Here is a 21,247-nt window from a genome sequence, read left to right as displayed (position 1 = left end):
CTTTACCAAGCCTTGTGGGGCAAGACTGGGGCTTGGTTTTGGCTTCAAAGAGTTTGAAATCAGCAGGTGTTAAGTTATGTAATAGAGATCTGAAACCCTTGTGAGATAGGTTAATGCTGCCTGGGGGGGATCTTGGAAGAATGTTCTAGCTCTCAAGGATATGGTAGGAATGGGTAGAGATGGTGGAAAGGAATGGAAAGAGTGTAGACAGAATGTCACTTTCCACACGTTTTGTCTTCTTTTCTTGTTTTTTTATTTCTTGGACTTCAGACAGCTCAGAACATGGGTCCCAGTGTCCCCTCCTGCCGAGTAAAAAATTTGGACTGGAGTGCCTCTGAAATTGCTTTAATCTTCTCTGACGACTTTGTTATTTCTGTCACCATCATTTGGGTGTTTGAAGTCCCACAGACACTCGACAATGTACAAAGACCAGCCAGGGAGAAGAAAATGAGTAGGATGATGTTCTAAGCCAGGGAACAGACTTGCAGTAAATGGACTAGAAATTTTGGAAAGAGAAAATTGAACTGTTTGTAGCAGAGGGTGGCGAGAAGGAGGTTTAGAGTCAGGCTTCCCACAGTGACTGTGTCTGTGCATAGGACCTGTTAAAAAAAATCTTCACCAAGGAGAATGGGAGAGGGGTAAGAAAAAAGCCATTAAAAAGTATGGTTTGTTGAAACTGGCTAATGGATACATGGGCATCCATTATATTATTCTTGCAACTTTTGTATATATTTGAAATTTACCCTAATAAAGCATTTAAAAAGAAGTTAGTACTATATAGTTTCACCCATGGAAGGAAAGGAGGCAGCAGAGTGGGAGAAATATTGAAAGACTGCTTTGCATTGGCTTGGAATGGGCACCATTCAAGCTCTTAATTTAAATCCAGTCCAAAATCTCCAAGTATTTCTTTAGGGCCAGATATATAGTGAAGAACTAATATTGATGCTGATCCAAATGCATCTTTTTAAAATCTCAGATTTTATTGGCTCAGATTTTATTACCTTTAAATTGTCTTTCGGTATTTTTGTGAGGATTAAATACATGTAAAGTGCTTAGAATAGTGTCTGGTACATAAGGAGGGGTTAGGTGAGTATTAGCTGTTACTATTGTTTTGGCATTTCTTTGGGTAGTTCTTCTAAAAGATGTTGAATAAAAATTTTCAGCTCAAGAACTGCAAAATGAGATAATTTCTGACATTGGTTCAGAAATAAACTGCTCATGCAGAGAAAAAAACGTGCTGCCAGCCCAGGCCAGAAGTGATTGGCTCGAAAGCATAGCCTGCAGCTCAGATGGTCACCTCAACTGTGACAGTGCCTTTGTCATGTTGTCCAGGAACCCAGGAACTCTGTCTCCTTACTATGAGCAAATGATTTATGCATTTAATCTCATTTGATACTTTCCATTACTTGGGAGGGTTGTTTATTATTGTAACTCTTTTAGAGATGAGGGAGCTGAAGGCCAGGTTGATGAAGGAGTTTGCCCCAGGTCATGTGGCTGTAGGTGTAGAGCTGGGACTCCAGGCCAGGTCTCTCAGGCTTCTGCGGCTCTGCCCCCTTCTCTATTTTGGGTACCTTCAGGTGTTCTGGAGGTAGCTGGTGCACTGGAGTGGGAAGAGCCAGGAGATCTGGGCACAGGCCCAGCCCTGAAGTCCAGCAGTGTGACCTTGGGAGGGTTATTTAACATCCGGGGACTCAGTCTGTTAAATGAGGAGCCAGGACTGAATGACTTCTCTCTAAAATTCGACTCTTAAGATTCACTAGCATATTACATGACTATGGTATGGGATAATAATGTTACTGGCCTCATCAGTTGACTGAGGTTTAAATGAATAATTGTATGAAATGTGACATATAAATGAAAAGTGTTATATAAATGTTGTTTTTGATGATCACTGTGACCCGACTTTTATGTGGATGGGTGGTGCTCAGAAAGGGTATAATTCGAATAGAATAAGAGGTTTCTTTCCAGCTTTTGTGTGTCCTAACTCTTTTAATGCACGTCCCAAAGTATATCCTTTGTAAAGGAAACGTAATTTATCACTTGACTTTGGGGTAGATACTCTTTTTTTTCCTGAGTTAAGATAAAGCGCACTGGAGGTTATCCAGCTCAAGTTCTAGTGATGATGGACAGGTTTAGAATAAACTGCAACTATAATCTCATTAGCTAGTTCCTACTTGCAGATCGTTTCCCTAGGGATTTTCTTCTTGCTGTGACTATTTCTGTAATTTCCTTACAGTTAAACAGAGCAGAGCGTCACATTTTCCACTGTTAAGAATGACTCTCTGAGTTAATTATTTTAGTGCTTCTCAGAGTTTCAGGCAAGTGGCTTTAAAGGCAGGGGAGCCATGGGTCCAGCCTGATGCAGCCTGAAGCAACACATTTCTTCACAGTCCAGTCCATTTATCGTGTAAACTTAGCTTTCTTTTGTTCCAGGTAGACTGCGCTTACTTTAATCTTTGTTGTTTTTAATGTGGGTTCCTAGCATCTTCAAGTAAAATTGTTGGAGAAAGGTGCTGTATCAGGTATTTCTGAGTACCCCCTGGCCCTCTTCCCGGGACCCTAGTTGGAGGAGGGCTTAGAGGCATCTGTGCCTGGGCTCTTGCGTGGGGATGGGTGAGGGAAGTGGAGATCTTAGGAGGAGGATGAAGGTGATGGTTTGATCGTTTAATTCTCTATGTTCTTCCTTTCTTTTCTTCTGGAAAGCTAGACTGTTGCACTCACCTGAAACCTGTGTGACTCTAAAAAGGCTTGTATCCAGGGAGAGGGGGAGTAGAGCTGGGGAGCATGCTGATATAAAGGACCTTTAAATCTCTCGGGCCTGCTTGCTTTGGGCTTTCCCTAGACATCTCTGGCTCTTAAAAAAAAAGCACATGGATCCATGAACTTAATAGTATGACAGCCTAGCTCTTACAGTCCCTGTGATCTTGGGCAGCTTGCTCAACTTTTCTGGCCTCAGTTTCCAGATCCCTAAAGTAGGGATCACAGTATCTATTTTGTGAGTCGTTATAAGAATTAAATGAGTAAAGAATTAAAAGAGTAAAAAAAAATGTAAAGTATTTAGCACAGTGTCTTGTATGTTCTAAGTATTCAGCAAATCCTTGTTATTACTATGGCTTTAGCTACCATAGTCGATGTCTATAATTATGAAATCTTTCTTTCCATCCTGGATTTCTACCCTGAATGCCAGACCCATACTTGCTACAGTCTGCCAGACACATCCTACAACCACCTCAAATTCAACCTGTTGAAAACACAACTCATCTTTTACACCTTCTCTTCAATCTAATTTTTTCTTCCTCTTATGTTCTATATCATGGTTGACCCCCCACCACCAGTCAATGTCTAGACTAGAGAGAGACCTTGGAGTCATTAGTGACCCGTGCCTCGTTTCCATGTCTGTTTATTTGGTCATTAGGTTCTGTCTTTCCTACCTTATAAGTCTACTCTGAATATCTCCTCTTTTCTTTATCCCTGCTGCCACTGCCTTACTTCGAGACCTCATTATTTCCCTTCTGGATTATTGCAATAGCCTCCTGACTTCGGTATCTGTCTCTGTCCTCCTCTCCAGTTTATTTTCCATGATGTCACTTGAATGATCCTGTTAAAATGTATAGCTGGCCATGTCACTCTCTTGCTTAAATGCTCTCAGTGGTTTCTGCATTGAAACGAAATTCCTTAGAGGAGACTCCGAGGTTCTTTGAGCCACTCCCCGCTGTTCCTCCATGGAGCCTCCATCTGAGCCATTCTAATGCAGGTCCTCAAAGGCCTCATGGCTCCAAGCCTCTGGGAACTTGCACAGGTGTTCCCTCTGGAACGCTGTTCTTTCCTTGTCTATCTTTTAAACTCTTATTCATCTTTCAGGCTTCATTCTCTGTAAAATCTTCCCTGACCCCTCGCAGGAGAATTCGGGGCTCTGTGCTCTGTGTTTCCTGGAGGGCAGGCAGTATTTTATTTTTTCTTATCCATCTCTGCGTAGCTACTTCTAGCCAGTGCCCGGTTCATGGTAGATTCGGTAAGTCCTTGTTAAATGAATGAGTGAATGAAAAAACGAATGAGAAACTGATGGGTCCAACAAACAGAATAAAAGTCCCCCCAGGAGACTGGGAATAGTGGTTGTTGATAATGCTTGACCTCATTGCTCTAATCACACAGAAGTAATCTTTTACTGAAAAGTTCTACTTCAGTTAGACGAGGCATTAGGAATAAATCTGGAGCTGAAGCTGGAGGAAACTGGGCAGTGAAGAAGGAAGAGGAGGTGTAAGTTGGCCAGTTTCTCTTTTGTCACATACAGACACAATGCCTCCCTGCCGCCAGTCGTATTACAGGATTTTTTAGAGTTGTACAGAGTACACATTGCTGGTAAGAACAGTGGTACTGTGGCATTTTCTTTATCTTTCATATTTTATTTATTTATAATTCATGAGTTACAAATGACATTTTTGTAAATATATACAGCATAATTATATAATATATATATAACATCCAAATGCAGACCTGAAGTGTAATAGAACTGGTTTTTCTATGAACACCCACACTCTTGTGCATCTAAATAGTATCCTCTCTGTGTAGTGTCATCCACATATACCGCAATTGCTCAAAGATTTCTGGAAGCCGTCTTTTGGAATAGCCTTCAAAGCATGTTAAACTCACACAAGAGAGCATCTCTTTATAATTGTTCTCCATTAATATTATCCAGTTTATTCACCTACCTACTGTGCTGAACATGATGCAAGTACTGTTTCCAAAAATTAAATTTACTTTTAAAGGATGAAGGTTTGGCACCATTGAGGATATTCCAAATAACGAGATGTTGCCTCTAGAAACAATTCCAAAGGAAGCATTCCAAGAATACTTTGAACAGTGGCAGCATTGTGATCTTAGATAGGGTGATCTGCGTCAGGGACAGCTCTTACTTGGAAGTAATTATTTTGGAATCTCTTTAAAAACCAGACTGAGTTCCACCTGATAAAGTAGACATTTTGACCTTGTTGAGAGGGAGTTAGTTTGGTGGGCCGGGGGCGTCATGTGAGCGGTGTGACAGTAGTATGAGTAGATCCATCTGCCAGGAGACTGTTGGTTGGTTAGTGGCTGCGTTAGTCTGGATCTCTGTCCGAATTTTTATTACCAGCTTGATGTGCTTATCAGATTTGCAGATGACACCTTCCTGGAGGATAGAGTTAGTTGATAGAAGGCAGATACAAAATCCAAATGATCTTAGAAAGTCTTATTTGTTGTATAACTTTTGACCTTGTAATTTTACATCTAGAAATTTTTCTTAAGGAAACACTCATGAATATGTGTAAAGATATAAGAACATTCATCACAATGTTTATAATAGCAAATAATCAACACAAATAGTTAATAAATTATACATAGGAAGGAATATTGTCTGGCCACTAAAATTGTGCTATAAATGGCTCATATATATGAAAAATATATATGCCCAATTGCATTCATAGTAAGAGAAATGCAAACTAAAATTACCCTGAGATACCATTTGTACCCTCATTTGGACAAAAATTCTCTCCGTGGGTGAGGCTTTGGGGAAGCAGACCCTCTTATACATTGATGGTGGGAATGGAAACTGACAAAATCCCTAAGGAGGCCAATTTGACTATATCTGTCAAAAGTGCAAATACACATACTTCTTAGCCCACTCTTCCATCTTCATCCCTGCATCTTATAGATGTATTTTGCATACTTGTAAGATGATGGATGTACAAGGTTGTCCACTGAAGTAATGTTTTGTAATAGCCAAAGATTGGAAACAACTCAAATGTCCAAATTATGCTACATTCATCAGTCATGCAGCTGTGAAAAAGAACAAAGACACTCCATATACACAGATATAAAAAGATCTTCAAGTGGAAAAAGCAAGGAACAAAACAGTGTATAGCATGCTGTTACCTTTTGTGTAAATGGGAGGACATAAGCTGTATTTGCTTGTGTATGTGTAGGGAAATTCTGGAAGGATATAAAAAGAAATTGAGCAGTTGTTATTTACAGAGGGAGAGGATTTGCAACTAGGTAGATGGAGGATAAGAATGGGCTGGGGACATGTGAATGTGTCATCTATTAGAAGACTAGTTAATGACAATAAAAGATATTCATAATATATATTTAATAAGTGGAAAAAGGCCTGTTGAAAATTCTATAGACAATATGATGCATATTTTGTAAAAGAATATACTCATGTAAGATAAAGCTTAGAAGATTGCACATCAAAATTTTCATACTCCTTATTTCTGAGTGCTGGGATTGCATGTTAATCATGTTTATTTACTTCCTGGACTGTTCTAAATTTTCTACAGTCAACATGTATTGTTTAGTAAACAATATTGACCGCCCTTACAGGTGATTTTTCTTTTTAAAGCTTTTGTTTTTCCTTCTTCTCCCCAAAGCCCCACAGTATATAGTGGTATATTTTAGTTGTGGTTCCTTCTAGTTGTGGCATGTGGGATGCCACCTCAGCATGGCTCGACGAGCAGTGCTAGGTCTGTGCCCAGGATCCAAACTGGTGAAACCCTGGGCTGCCCAAGCAGAGTGTGTGAACCCAACTACTGGGCCACGGGGCTGGCCCCTAAAGGTGATTTTTTTAAAAAAAGTCAGAGATTAATGTTGGGCAGGAATCAACAAGGTAAAACTTAATCAGAATTATTCTAAAATTTTCAGTTTCAAAATAACTTGCAAAAGTACAGGCTTGTTGGGGCCAGCCCAGTGGTGCAGTGGTTAAGTTCGCACATTCTGCTTTGGCGGCCCGGGGTTCGCTGGTTCGGATCCCGGGTACTGACATGGCACCGCTTGACATGCCATGCTGTGGTAGGCGCCCCACATAAAGTAGAGGAAGATGGGCACGGATGTTAGCTCAGGGCCAGGCTTCCTCAGCAAAAAAGAGGAGGACTGGCAGTAGTTAGCTCAGGGCTAATCTTCCTCAAAAAAAGAAAAAAAGTATAGGCTTGTTGGACTTAAACATTCCAGTGGAGAGGCAAATGACCCCTGTCGGGAATCCTACTCAGAGGGCTTGTTGGCTTGCATGCATGCCAAAGCAGCTGCCCTCTAAAGCTATAATTCCCAAATAATCATACGGTAGGACAGAAAAAAAAATCAGTGGTAGGATAACTCAGTGGACTAAAAATACTTTTATTCTAGAAGAAATGCCTAGAAATTTGCTGTAAGCCAGATTAAATATTATGAAAAAGGTAAAGGTAGGTCAATAAAAGTGTGAAGCAGGTGAAGTGAAGAGTCCAAATGGTAAACACTGGCTGATGTCAGCGCACAGAGAGAGGACAAAGATGTGTTTAAATGAGTTCTTAGCTGATTGTGTAACCACCGTTGGACTCTTCATCACAGTTTGCTTGCCATTTGTCCCATTTCTGTTCTTATAGGAGAAGAGGAGGAAGTGGTCCTCCTTCCACACCCCTCTCTCTCCATGTTTATGTTGGAAGGTGCAGCATTCATCTGAAGTAGCACTTAGCCATTTTCTGGAAGTCTCTTGGGGACATGCAGAAGGAAGAAGACTGCTGGGCCAGTGGCTGTGGAGACCTCAGTGCAGTAGGAATACTGACGTAGCATTTGTAAGATATTGTTTAGTGCACAGAGTGCTCTCACATGCACTCTCTCATTTGCTCAGGCTCTGTGATGTCCCAGTTTTATTTTAGCATTCTGCTTTTTAACGGTCATATGTTTAAGATCTGTAAGTTCTGTGAGGATAGGAAACACGTCTGTCCTTCTGTTCGCCCAGCACCTAGCCCAGTGCCTGTCCCCAAGCAGGCAGTCAGTAAATGCATGAACTTGATTGTAATTTTTCTCACTCTTCTGTTTTGATTGGAAGATGGTGGAATTCTCCCTGTTCACAGTTCCAGACTCTTGGACAAAGCCTAAGACTCCTCCGTTCTATAACTCTTTCCCATGTTCCAGCTTATCGCACGGATGATTGCCAGCCCTGGGTTTTGCCTGTAGTGAGAAAGGTGGAGCAGAAGATTGCTAATGACAGTAGCCTAAACCACGAGTACCTGCCGATCCTGGGCCTAGCAGAGTTCCGGTCCTGTGCTTCCCGCCTCGCCCTTGGGGATGACAGCCCAGCTCTCCAGGAGAAGCGGGTGAGTTTTGGGTGAGGATATGTTTTCTCTTTAGAAACTGTGAAGGTAAAAAAAGGTTGAAAATTCAATTTGTTTTAGAGTAATAGGTGTTATTACGTCCATTGAACTGTCAATGAGCAAGGGTTTATGTCGAGTGACCTCAGGAACCTGAAGTGCAAGTAACGACCCATATGAAAAGACGGCTTCTTCACTTGTTTACTTTTGCCTGGTAGATCATCAGATTTCGACTGCTGGGTTTGAGGCAGTAAGTAGAAATGCCAAGCCATGGGAATTTAATGGCATGATCAAGACATCAGGGTCTAGACTCAGACCTGCCAGTACTTTTGACTATAGGCAAGCCCTTTACCCCTCTCACTCCTACGTCTCATCTACATGTTAGAAAAAGACTAGTCTGTGCTTCATAGTCCCATAAGGAACACTTGCATAAGGGGATTATTTAAGGGGCCTCTGAACCCCCTGAATTTTTTTGCAGAATTCCATGTGTATGCATGTTTCTGGGAAGAAGTTTCATAGATTTTACCAGATTTTCAAAAGGAGTGTGTGACCTCCTTAAGTTGAAGAGCCACTGGTCTAGATGCTCTCTGAAGTTCTTGCCAGTTCTAATCTTTAATTCCTCTAGCCTTGATCTCAGCTTCTGTCGTTTAAGTGCTTCTTGGTATGTATACTGTGTCTAACTAGATAAACATGGAAAAAGAACACATTTGGAAGCAGCGAGAGAGGCTCAATGTGGCAGGAAGTGGTGTGGTAGAGAAACTCAGTGTTGTAGGGATTCAGAGGAAAGGGATACTGATAAGGCTGGCATGGGACTTGAGCCAAACCTTGGGGAATGAGGCCACACACTGGTTCTCAAAATTGGCTTACATTAGTATTACCAGGGAGTTTTAAAAACATACTGATGGCTGAGGAGAAGGGGTGGAGCAAAATGGCGGGGTGAGCTGATCCGGGATTCTCTCCCCTTCAAAATACAACAAAGGATTGGAAAAACTGAATTTCAGAGAATAAATCTAATGCCAACATGTTAGAGACCTACAATACCAAGAAGGTGGAGATCATAAACCTTGCAGACGGCCTCGGAGGCGCTGGAACGGTAGGAGAGAACATCGTGCCCTCCCCTAGAATCTGCGATCGCTGCTGTGTGGGTCGGGAAGGAGCGGGAGAGGGGCTGCGCCACCGGGGGATCATCCAGGACTCCTGCTGCTGGTTCAGTTCGGGGGGGGGGGGAAGCTTCCATCCACAGGGACCCCATAAACCCAGGGCCTTGGGAGACCAGAGAATAGAACTGATCTAAATCCAGATCGGCACATGAGAATAGCAGCCCCTCCCTCTGGGCAAAGCCACTGGGCGCCGCCATCTTGCCTGAAGGCACAGAGCTCATAACACGTAGCTCTCGACCCCCATCTAGTGGCGACAGGCTGTAACTGCAACCGAATTCTACCACCATGTGGAAAAACCGCTCCAGCAACCATCCAGCAATTTATAAAAGCCCCAGACCAGAAGGAAAACAATAAAAACATAGAATTAAGTCCTGAGGACTTGGAAGTAGGTAAACTAAGTGATAATGAGTTCAGAGCAGCTATAATAAAAAAACTCAATGAGGTAGAGAGAAAGATAGAGAAACAAGCCGAGTTCTGGAGTTACTTCGCAAAAGAGATTGAAATCATAAAGAAGAATCAAACAGAATTACTACAGAAGAAAAACACAATGGACCAGATAAAACAGAATACGGATTCCCTGAATGCCCGTGTAGACACCATAGAAGAGCAAATTAACATAATTGAAGAAAGACAGGCTGAATGGCTCCAGACAGAGGAAGAAAGAGAACTAAGAATTAAAAAAAAGGAGGAAAATCTCCGAGAGATAGTGGGTTCAATGAGGAGTAAGAACATAAGGATCATAGGAATTCCCGAGAACGTGGAAAAGGAAAATGGAGCAGAAAGTGTGCTTAACGAAATTATTGAAGAGAACTTCCCAAATCTAGGGATTGACGGGGAAATGTGTGTAGAGGAAGTTTTCAGATCTCCTAGATTTGTCATTGTAAAAAGACCTACTGCAAGACACATAGTAGTAAAATTGGCAAGAAGGAAAGATAAGGAAAGAATACTCAGGGAAGTAAGAAAAAAGAAGAGAATAACCTATAAAGGAGCCCCTATCAGAGTGTCAGTGGATTTCTCTACAGAAACCTTACAAGCTAGGAGAGAATGGAGTGACATATTCAAAGCTTTAAAAGATAAAAATCTTCAGCCAAGAATACTCTATCCAGCAAGAATTTCCTTCAGATATGAGGGAGAAATTAAATCTTTTCCAGACAAACAAAAGTTAAGGGAATTTGTAACTAAAAGCCCTCCACTACAAGAAATCCTCAAGAAGGCTCTCATACTTGAAAAAAGAAAAAAGGGAGAAAGGGGACACAAGCCACAGACTAGGGAGACCGATGGATAGAACCAGAACAGGATAGCAAATACTCAACTATAGCATTAGGGTAAAGGTAAGGAATCTACCAAAGCAAGGACGATCTTATCACTCTAACTACAAATTCATAACATGAGTTGGAATAAGAAATGAAAATAAATATTTAGGAGGGGAAGAGCAAAGGGTCTAAATCAGTATTGGTCAAGTAAGTAAGAGACCACCAGAGAATAGACTATATTATACACGAGATTCTAAATACAAACTTCAGGGTAGACACTAAAATAAAATACAGAACAGAGTCACAAATCATAAATAAGGAAAAATCTAAGAAACCCAGCATAAGAAATTGCAGTATTAAATGGGTAGGCCAAAGCACACAGGAAAAGAAACACAGGAAAACCAGATAATGAGCAACAGATTGACAGCATCAGGTCCACATGCATCAATAATCACTGTCAATGTAAACGGATTGAACTCTCCAATAAAAAGACACAGAGTGGCAAAATGGATTAAAGAACAAGATCCAACAATTTGTTGCCTCCAAGAAACACACCTCAGCCCCAAGGACAAACACAGGCTCAGGGTGAAGGGGTGGAGGACAATACTTCAAGCTAATAGCAAGAAAAAAAAGGCAGGTGTTGCAATTCTTATATCAGACAAAGTGGATTTCAAAATAAGACAGGTAAAGAGAGACACAGAGGGACAATATATAATGATCAAAGGGACACTTCATCAAGAAGAAATAACGCTGATAAATATCTATGCACCCAACACAGGAGCACCAAGATTCATAAAGCAACTATTAACAGACCTAAAGGAAGATGTTAAAAACAAAACAATAATAGTAGGGGACCTCAACACCCCACTCACATCAACTGACAGGTCATCCAGACAGAAAATCAACAAGGAAATAGTGGAGCTAAATGAAAAACTAAAACAATTGGACTTAATAGACATATATAGATCACTTCACCCTAAAAGAGCTGAATACACATTCTTCTCAAGTGCACATGGAATATTTTCAAGGATAGACCATATGTTGGGAAACAAGGCAAGCCTCTACAAATTTAAAAAAATTGAAATAATAACAAGCATCTTCTCTGATCTTAGTGCTATAAGGCTAGAAATTAATTACAAGAAAAAAGCTGAGAAAGGCACAAAGATGGGGAGACTAAACAACACACTACTGAACAAGCAATGGATCATTGAAGAAATTAAAGAAAAAATCAAAAAATACCTGGAAACTAATGAAAATGATAACATGCCATACCAACTCATATGGGATACAGCAAAAGCTGTATTAAGAGGAAAATTCATCACAATACAGGCACATCTTAACAAACAAGAAAAATCCCAAATAAGCAATCTTAAACTATACCTAACTGAACTAGAGAAAGAAGAACAAATAAAGCCCAAAGTCAGCAGAAGGAGAGAAATAATAAAAATCAGAGCAGAAAAAAATACTATTGAAACAAAAAAGGCAGTAGAAAGGATCAGTGAAACAAAGAGCTGGTTTTTGAGAAGATAAATAAAATTGACAAACCACTAGCCAGACTTACAAAGAAAAAATGGGAGAAAGCTCAAATCAACAAAATCAGAAATGAAAGAGGAGAAATAACAACAGATTCTGCACAAATACAACGGATTATAAGAGCATACTATGAAATACTATATGCCAACAGAATGGATAACCTAGAGGAAATGGATAAATTCTTGGACTCCTACAATCTCCCAAAGCTCACGCAAGAAGAGGCAGACAATTTGAACAGACCAATCACAAGGAAAGAGATGGAAACCACAATCAAAAACATCCCAAAGAATAAAGCCCCAGGACCAGATGGCTTTCCTGGGGAATTCTACCAAACTTTCAGAGAGGATTTAATACCTATCCTCTTCAAGCTATTCCAAAAAATTAGGGAAGATGGAACACTTCCTAACGCATTCTATGAGGCCAACATCACGCTGATACCAAAACCTGACAAGGACACCATGAAAAAAGAGAGCTACAGGCCAATATCACTGATGAACATAGATGCAAAAATTCTAAGCAAAATTTTGGCAACTAGAATTCAGCAATTCATCAAAAGGATCATACATCATGATCAGGTGGGATTCATACCGGGGACACAGGGATGGTTCAACATCTGCAAATCAATCAACGTGATACACCACATCAACAAACTGAGGAATAAAAAACCACATGATCATCTCAATAGATGCAGAGAAGGCATTTGACAAGATCCAACAGCCATTTATGATAAAAACTCTGAACAAAATGGGCATAGAAGGAAACTACCTCAACATAATTAAGGCCATATATGACAAACCCATAGCCAACATCATACTCAATGGGCAAAAACTGAATGCCATCCCCCTGAAAACAGGAACGAGACAAGGATGCCCTCTATCACCACTCTTATTTAACATAGTACTGGAGGTCCTGGCCAGAGCAATCAGGCAAGAAAAAGGAATAAAAGGAATCCAAATAGGGAGGGAAGAAGTGAAACTCTCGCTGTTTGCAGATGACATGATCTTATATATAGAAAACCCCAAAGAATCCATTGGAAAACTCTTAGAAGTAATCAACAACTACAGCAAAGTTGCAGGGTATAAAATCAATTTGCATAAATCAGTAGCATTTCTATACTCCAACAACGAACTATCAGAAAAAGAACTCAAGAACACAATACCATTCACAATCGCAACAAAAAGAATAAAATACCTTGGGGTAAATTTAACTAAGGAAGTGAAGGACCTATATAATGAAAATTACAAGGCCTTTCTGAGAGAATTGGATGATGACATAAGGAGATGGAAAGACATTCCATGTAGATGGATTGGAAGAATAAACACAGTTAAAATGTCCATTCTACCTAAAGCAATCTACAGATTCAATGCCATCCCAATCAGAATCCCAATGACATTCTTTACAGAATTAGAACAAAGAATCCTAAAATTCATATGGGGCAACAAAAGACCCCGAATTGCTAAAGCAATCCTGAGAAAAAAGAACAAAACGGGAGGTATCACAATCCCTGACTTCAAAACATACTACAAAGCTACAGTAATCAAAACAGCATGGTAGTGGTACAAAAACAGGTGTATAAATCAATGGAACAGAATTGAAAGCCCAGAAATAAAACCACACATCTATGGACAGCTTATCTTTGACAAAGGAGCTGAGGGCATACAATGGAGCAAAGAAAGTCTTTTCAACAAATGGTGCTGGGAAAACTGGAAAGCCACATGTAAACGAATGAAAATTGACCATTCTTTCTCACCATTCACCAAAATAAACTCAAGATGGATCAAAGACCTAAAGGTGAGACCTGAAACCATAAGGCTTCTGGAAGAAAACATAGGCAGTACACTCTTTGACATCAGTATTAAAAGGATCTTTTCAGACACCATACCTTCTCAGAGAAGGGAAACAATAGAAAGAATAAACAAATGGGACTTCATCAGACTAAAGAGCTTCTTCAAGGCAAATGAAAACAGGATTGAAACAAAAAAACAACCCACTAACTGGGAAAAAATATTTGCAAGTCATATATCTCACAAAGGCTTAACATCCATAATATATAAAGAACTCTCACAACTCAACAACAAAAAATCAAACAACCCAATCAAAAAATGGGCTGGAGACATGAACAGACATTTCTCCAAAGAAGATATATTGATGGCCAATAGGCACATGAAAAGATGCTCATCATCGCTGATCATCAGGGAAATGCAAATCAAAACTACACTAAGATATCACCTTACACCCATTAGAATGACAAAAAATATCTAAAACTAATAGTAACAAATGTTGGAGAGGTTGTGGAGAAAAAGGAGCCCTCATACACTGCTGGTGGGAATGCAAACTGGTGCAGCCACTGTGGAAAACAGTATGGAGATTCCTCAAAAAATTAAAAATAGAACTACCATACGATCCATCCATCCCACTACTGGGTATCTATCCAAAGAGCTTGAAGTCAGTACTCCCAAAAGTCCTATGCACCCCAATGTTCATTGCAGCATTATTTACAATAGCCAAGACGTGGAAGCAACCTAAGTGCCCAGCAACAGACGAATGGATAAAGAAGATGTGGTACATATATACAATGGAATACTACTCAGCTGCAAAACAGAACAAAATCATTCCATTTGCAATAACATGGATGGACCTTGAGGGAATTATGTTGAGTGAAATAAGCCAGCTAGAGAAGGATAATCTGTGTATGACTCCACTCATATGAGGAATTTAAAATTATGGACTAAGAACAGTTTAGTGGATACCAGGGGAAAGGGGTGGGGGGTGGGCACAAAGGGTGAAGTGGTGCACCTACAACACGAATGACAAACATTAATGTACAACTGAAATTTCACAAGATTGTAACCTATCATTAACTCAATAAAAAAAATAAAAAAAATAAAAAAACCAAAAACATACTTATGGCTGAACCCCATGCCAGACCAGTTCAGCTAGAGTCTTGGAGGGTACCACCCTTTCCTGTGCTTTCATTCCCTTTTCCCCCAGTTCCCTTCCCTCCGTGGGCATATTTTTAAAAGTTCCTTAGGTGATTCCAAAGTACAGCTCGGGAGGAGAACCACAAAGTACACAGGAAGGAAAAAGGAGAGGTATTTGGAATATTAGGAGTCCAGGAGCAGAGGTAGGAGATAAGCAGGTCTAGGTTGTAGAGAGTTGCCTGATTAGAGCTGGGAACATGTTGGATCAATCAGGAAGGCTGATTTTGGCAGCCGGGGCAGGGGAGATCACCTGAAGGTTTGAGCAGAGGAGTTGCCCCATAAAAGTGGTGTTTACGGAGGATAAACCTGGCTGGACGAATAGGACAGGGAAGAGCTCGGGTTTTTGCAATAGTCCAGTTAAGGGTTGTGCAATTCAAACCAGCTGGCTTTATCGCTCCCCTGGGTCAGTGTTATAGTGCAGGCCTTCAGGTGTGGAAGGGAAGGGACCACATTGTGGAGTCATCAGATTTATTCCGCATGCTGTTCCCCAGATGCCCTGATCAGCAGAATGCGTGGTGATACGAAGGTTGCACATGGGCATGTTCTTATGTGTATCAGGAAGCAGGGAGGCTCTGGGTGAAGGTCTTGGGACTCAGGCCAGTGATTAGGCAAGTAATTAACTTAATTAGGGTTTTATCTGGATTGGTGTGAGAGATGTGCCTGACTTGCCTCAAGGAACCTAAGGAATACTGGTAGAGATGGTAGAGTTTAGAGATTGTAAGTGGCATTGGGAAGTTGCTCTGGAAATCCAGTGTTTCTACAGAGGGAGAAGAGAGTCTTGATGAGGTTTGAAAGTGGAGAACTTTGGCACCTAGGGGCTATCTTCTGAGACGCTGTTGATAAATTAGTTGGAATTCTGTTGTTGGCAAATAAAAATAGATTCCATGTCGGGGAGCTGCTGCTTCTAAGACTGCAGTTCTTATTAACTGTGTTGGGCAAATGCTTGTTCCTCTGCGCAGTGTTCCCCTTTTGATCACTGAGTCCTGTACGACTTGGGGCTGTTGCTTGTGGAACATAGTCCTCCCTCTTCTAGTTCGTCCTGTTTTGTGTTTTTGATAACAGAACAAATGTAAATGGCAGTCTATAAATATTTGAAGACCTTTTTTTTTGGACTGGGTTAGGAGAGACTCTCTTGGCATCTACATCACCCAAGGTACCAGTTGATTCTGAGCTCGGAGCCTTTCCCCTTTTCTTGAATGTCTTCACCATCCCCAGGTTACCGTCTTAGTTCAGCCTGCCGTCATCTCTTTTGGAATCTTTTAATACTCTCTTGCCTCTGGTCTCTTCCTCATTCTAGTACATTCTTTTTTTTTTTTTAAAGATTTTATTTTTTTTCCTTTTTCTCCCCAAAGCCCCCCAGTACATAGTTGTATATTCTTCGTTGTGGGTCCTTCTAGTTGTGGCATGTGGGACGCTGCCTCAGTGTGGTTTGATGAGCAGTGCCATGTCCGCGCCCAGGATTCGAACCAACGAAACACTGGGCCGCCTGCAGTGGAGTGCGCGAACTTAACCACTCAGCCACGGGGCCAGCCCCTCTAGTACATTCTGTACATTGCAGCTAGAATGATCTTCCTGGGCTAAAAAAGAAAACTAATCATGTCACCTGCTCCCTTTCCCCTCTTCCCCCGACACACAGTAGCTTCTCCATTATCTACAGGGTAGAATCCAGACTTGTAAATCGTCATGCAGCCTATTTTGTAGCTAGCCTTCATCCTGTCCTTGCATTAGCCTCCCCCCTGCCCCCCCTCCGTCCCCGTCCCCACTGGGGTCCTGCCATTCTGAGAGCCTGCTGTTTTCTAGACCCACCAGGCCCTGTCATGGCTTAGAGCCTTTGCCTCAGCTGTTCCCTCTGCTTGGAATGTGCCCCTTCACTTCTCTGACTCACCCGTCCCCACCTCCACATCCTTCAAGGCCCAGTCAAGGGTTGCTTCCCTGTGGAATCCTTTGCTCTCAGGCAGAGCGAGTTGTTCGAGTCCTCTGAGTCATCACAGGACTTTGTTCACAGCTTGGGCATAAGAGTTCCTACTATAATGGATAATTTTATAAGTCTGTCTCCTCACAAGCTCATAACTTCCCCAGGGCAGGGATGATGGCTTCCTTCTTTATCCACAAATCTTCAGCATTTAGCTCCTAGCCTGGCCCCTCAGAGATGCTCAGATGTTTGAATTCACTCATTCAGTCAGTCAACAGATGAGTGCTCACCACTAGGGGCAGGTGCTGTCCTGGTTGTTGGAGCACAGTGGTGACCCAAACACCCCAGATCCTCTGCCCTGGCTTAGAGTTTTGTGGAAGGAAACTGACTATAAGCATAATAAATAAGAACATGACATAGTATATTAAAAGATGATAAATGCTATAAAAATAGAGCAGGGGAAAGCATGTGAAGAGGGCTGAGGGTGGGAGTGAGGGTGGATACAGTTTTGACTAGAGTGGTCATGGTGGAAATAGAAATGACGTTTGAGCCAAAACTTGAAGGACATGAGGCGTGAATAAAAGAATGAATGAACCAGAGCAGTAGTCATGTCTTCCCTTAGAATTGTCGTCTCAAGGTTTAACGTTATCAGGTCCATCAGTCATTTTGAGGAGACGTATATTCTAGATTGTCACGGTCTCTTATTGCTTCTCGAATTTGAGACCTTAGGATCCAGACCAAATGTCGCATTTTCGTCTCCTGCATGGTAATATTTCAGCTTCTAAAATTACTGAGCCACTGTAGGTAGGAGGGCTGGTGGGCCATTGGGTGACATCCCAGTTCCTCACTTTGTCCATTGCCTCTGGGAGACTGGGGGCTTTCGCTGTGGCTCTCATCTTTTCAACAGTCTTTTTCTTCATCTAGTTCAGCCGATGTTTACTTAGAAGCATTTGCCAGATACCATGTGAATTGCTAGGGGCGCCCAGAACTTCACTGCATCCTGGCCTCGGCTACAAGCAGCTCCTAGTCAGCTCTCCTGCTCCTCGCGGTCAAGTCATAACTTCGGCATCTTGTGATCTGAGACAAATTTTCTGGAGTCCAGCAGGGATTTCTTCAGGTGGTGTGGCTAAGTCAGGAGTACAGATTATTGGCATCGCTTCACACTGAGTCTTAATGGGTTTCCCTTGTTCTACATACCCCTCTCCAGCCCCCCAGGTCCAGTTGCCTGACTCCTTGAGAAGTCTGTACTGATTGCCTTTGATAGTGTGGTCTCCCTTCACCCCAAATACAGGACTTTCTTGGTCTCTAGAGCGATTTGCCAAAAATCAATTCACAGAATGACCCCTTGCTACATTATTGATTTGCTAAAAATTGGTTTCTGTTAATTACTGATATAGTTTAGAGCAGTTTGTGTTTCACTGAAACTATCCAGTGTTCAATATATTTTTAGGGAGTGACAATTTCTTGAGAATTTAATATTTCAGGTGTCACGAATGTCAAAGATTAATGTTAGTGAAGTGGGTTTATCTCTTCCAAATACATTTTCAATCTAGTCTGCTGACTTTCTGACTTCCTTTAAGTAATGAATTTGCTTTCTGGAGTGGGAGGGAAAGATTGGAGTTACAAGTTGAGCACAGGAAATAAAAAAATTATGCCTGGGAGTATTTTCACTGATGTCCGTGTGCACCTCTCACGATTCCATGATGCCTTCAAACTGTGTTCAAGGGAAACCTTGCTCATTTGTATAGGAAGTATTAACCTTCCAGAATTGTGTTATGTGTTTGAAATGTGAAATAATGTATAAAGTTGACATTCAACTTAACTGATGACAAATCCGTGGAAAATATGTGCACGTTTGGGTTACATCACCTTGGTAGCGATTTGCATGAAGAATCCAGGTAGATCCCAGTGTGGGGGCAAAGCCTTTACAGTAATGGGAAGGGACTGATGCTCAGCGGTATCACTGTGAAGAGCAGAGACATCAGTGGGCCAATCGGATGTGTGCCGACCACGCTCACCCCAGCTCACTGCCTTCGCTTCTCTCTGCAGCATACAGCTGTGCTCAGTTCCTCTTTTCCTTGAATGTCAACTTTGCTTCTGTTTCACGTTCCAGATGGTATTCTTTTCACAGATGCTCAGACCTCTGAGCACAAATAGAACAGTGGGGAACAATAATGGTGATAACTGATATCATTGCCTCGTTTTGGACTTAAAGAGGATTTCTGCTAATGGTTCATTGTTCCTCATGAAGCTGACTTATTCATCATGGTTGAATGAATTTTTTTTTCAGGAATTATCCATTGTTTCCTGTTTTACTGAGCACTTACATCAAGCATGGCTGTACTTTCTTCATCTGTTACGATGATCATTTGGGTTATCGCTGTCTAGCAGCCTGACAAATTTTTGTAATATATTTCTTAATAATCATGCGTTCGTGGGATGACTCCCTTGATCACGGGCGTGTGTCTTAATGTACTGTTGGATTCCTGCAGTGCGTTGGTGTTCGTCTGGGGAGTTAGTATCAGTGTTCATGAAACAGCTTGGTCTCTGCCTTTTTTCTTTTTTCCTTTGTCATCTTTTGGCATCAGTATTATGTTAATTTTTTTAAAAAGATTTTGGAAGCTTTTCTTCTTTATCTAGGAAGATTTTTTTTTTTACCTTTTTATTGTGAAAAATTTCAAATATATACAAAAATAGATAAAACAGTGTAATGAACAAACCCCGACGTCCATCACCTAGCTTCCACAATGGTCTGTATTTGGTCAGTCCCAAAACCCTCCGTCTCCCTGCCCAAGTTGGATTATTTTACAGCAAATCTCAGACATCTAAATTTACTTTAAAAATTATTTTAAAATACAAATAATACATGAATACGTTTTCCTTATTTTTCAAAAACAACCTATAGATTAGGCCAAGTCCCTGTGACCACTATTCCCACATCCTAGGCCTCCTCAGATGTTGCCACCGTTGTTAGATTGGTGTGTGCCCTTCTTCTTACTTAGATAGACTTTCTCATGTGATCTTTTTCTTTCTTTCTCCTTAATCCTTTAGACATGTTAGGCAACATGTAATGTATTATATTTCTCTACTGAAGGAGTCATGCTAAAACCGAATTAGAGTTGTGAAAGATACATGGAACAGGGTCAGCAGGGCATGGCGACTAGATCTCGACTAGTGAGAAGGCCTGGATTTGTGCCAGCTCTGCCGCTCTCCAGCTGTGTATCCTTTGGCAAACCACTTCTCTAAATCAGTTTCCTCCTGTGCAAATTGGAGATCTAGAAGTTACTTTGTGGGGTTGTGTGAGCCTCAAATAAGAATATGTGTGAGGGTATTTTGTAAATGGTCAAACGTAAGACTTTCATTATTGTTCATGTGAGGTCATTTTAAGATGAGAGGAAGCTTAAAGAGAGGAAAGTATTATGCATGTGTCACCTTTGTTTTGCTGGAACATGTTTCTAAGGATTAATAAGCCTGCCTTATAGCCATGAGAAGGAGTATTGTGGATTGATGTTGATGGCAAGCTAGAAACATTATTTTACTGACTTCTGCTGGAGGGCAGTTTTTTTTTTTTTTTTTTTTGGTGAGGAAGATTGGCCCTGAGCTGACATCTGTGCCAATCTTCCTCCTTGTATGTGGGACGCTGCCATGCCATGACTTGACAAGCAGTATATAGGTCTGCACCCCTGATCTGAACCTGCAAACCCGCGGCCACTGAAGTAGAGCATGTGAACTTCACCACTATGCACTGGGCCAGCCTCTGCTGGAGGGCACTTTTGATCTTGAGATGGGTGCCAAAGGAATGGGTTTGCCTTCCAGGGCACACTCTAAATGTGGCCTAGATACGTCCTCTACCTCTGTGTTCAGAAGGGAAGCTCCCCCGAGAGTCAGACTTCTAGACTTCCTGGGTTGAAGACCTGGCCCTACTGCTCTGTAGCTGGTAACTTTGAGCAAGTCACTTCACTTGTCTTAGTCTCAGTTTCCTCATTTGTAAACATGGGCAAATAATAGCATCTTCTTCCTGTAGCTGTGAGGTTTTGATGCGATCAGACCTTTAAAGGGCTTAGCACAGAGCAGGCACAAAGTAAGCGCTCTTCGTTACCGTATTTTTCCTAATATTATCTGACCTCCCCACTATCAACCAGTGACCTTGCTTCTTCTCTTTCAGGTAGGAGGTGTGCAATCTTTAGGGGGAACAGGTGCCCTTCGAATCGGAGCCGAGTTCTTAGCACGATGGTACAATGGAACAAACAACAAGAACACACCCGTCTATGTATCCTCACCAACCTGGGGTGAGTTCTTTAGCTGTGGCGAGATG

At 41.5% G+C, this 21,247-nt stretch overlaps 1 protein-coding gene across 1 annotated transcript in view; it reads left to right on the top strand.

The window, feature by feature from the left end:
- The window catches only part of GOT1 (glutamic-oxaloacetic transaminase 1), a 30,257-nt gene that overhangs the window by 687 nt on the left and 8,323 nt on the right, over positions 1-21,247 (top strand). The window contains exons 2-3 of the mRNA XM_046653769.1: positions 7,918-8,099; positions 21,098-21,221. Of these exons, the coding sequence (XP_046509725.1) occupies positions 7,918-8,099; positions 21,098-21,221 (306 nt within the window). The remainder of the gene's footprint in view (positions 1-7,917; positions 8,100-21,097; positions 21,222-21,247) is intronic.

Source organism: Equus quagga, chromosome 2, assembly GCF_021613505.1.
Source record: "Equus quagga isolate Etosha38 chromosome 2, UCLA_HA_Equagga_1.0, whole genome shotgun sequence".
NCBI classification, from domain to species: Eukaryota; Metazoa; Chordata; class Mammalia; order Perissodactyla; family Equidae; genus Equus; species Equus quagga.
Note: the sequence above shows the minus strand (reverse complement) of the source record. Positions and strands in the feature narration are given on the sequence as shown.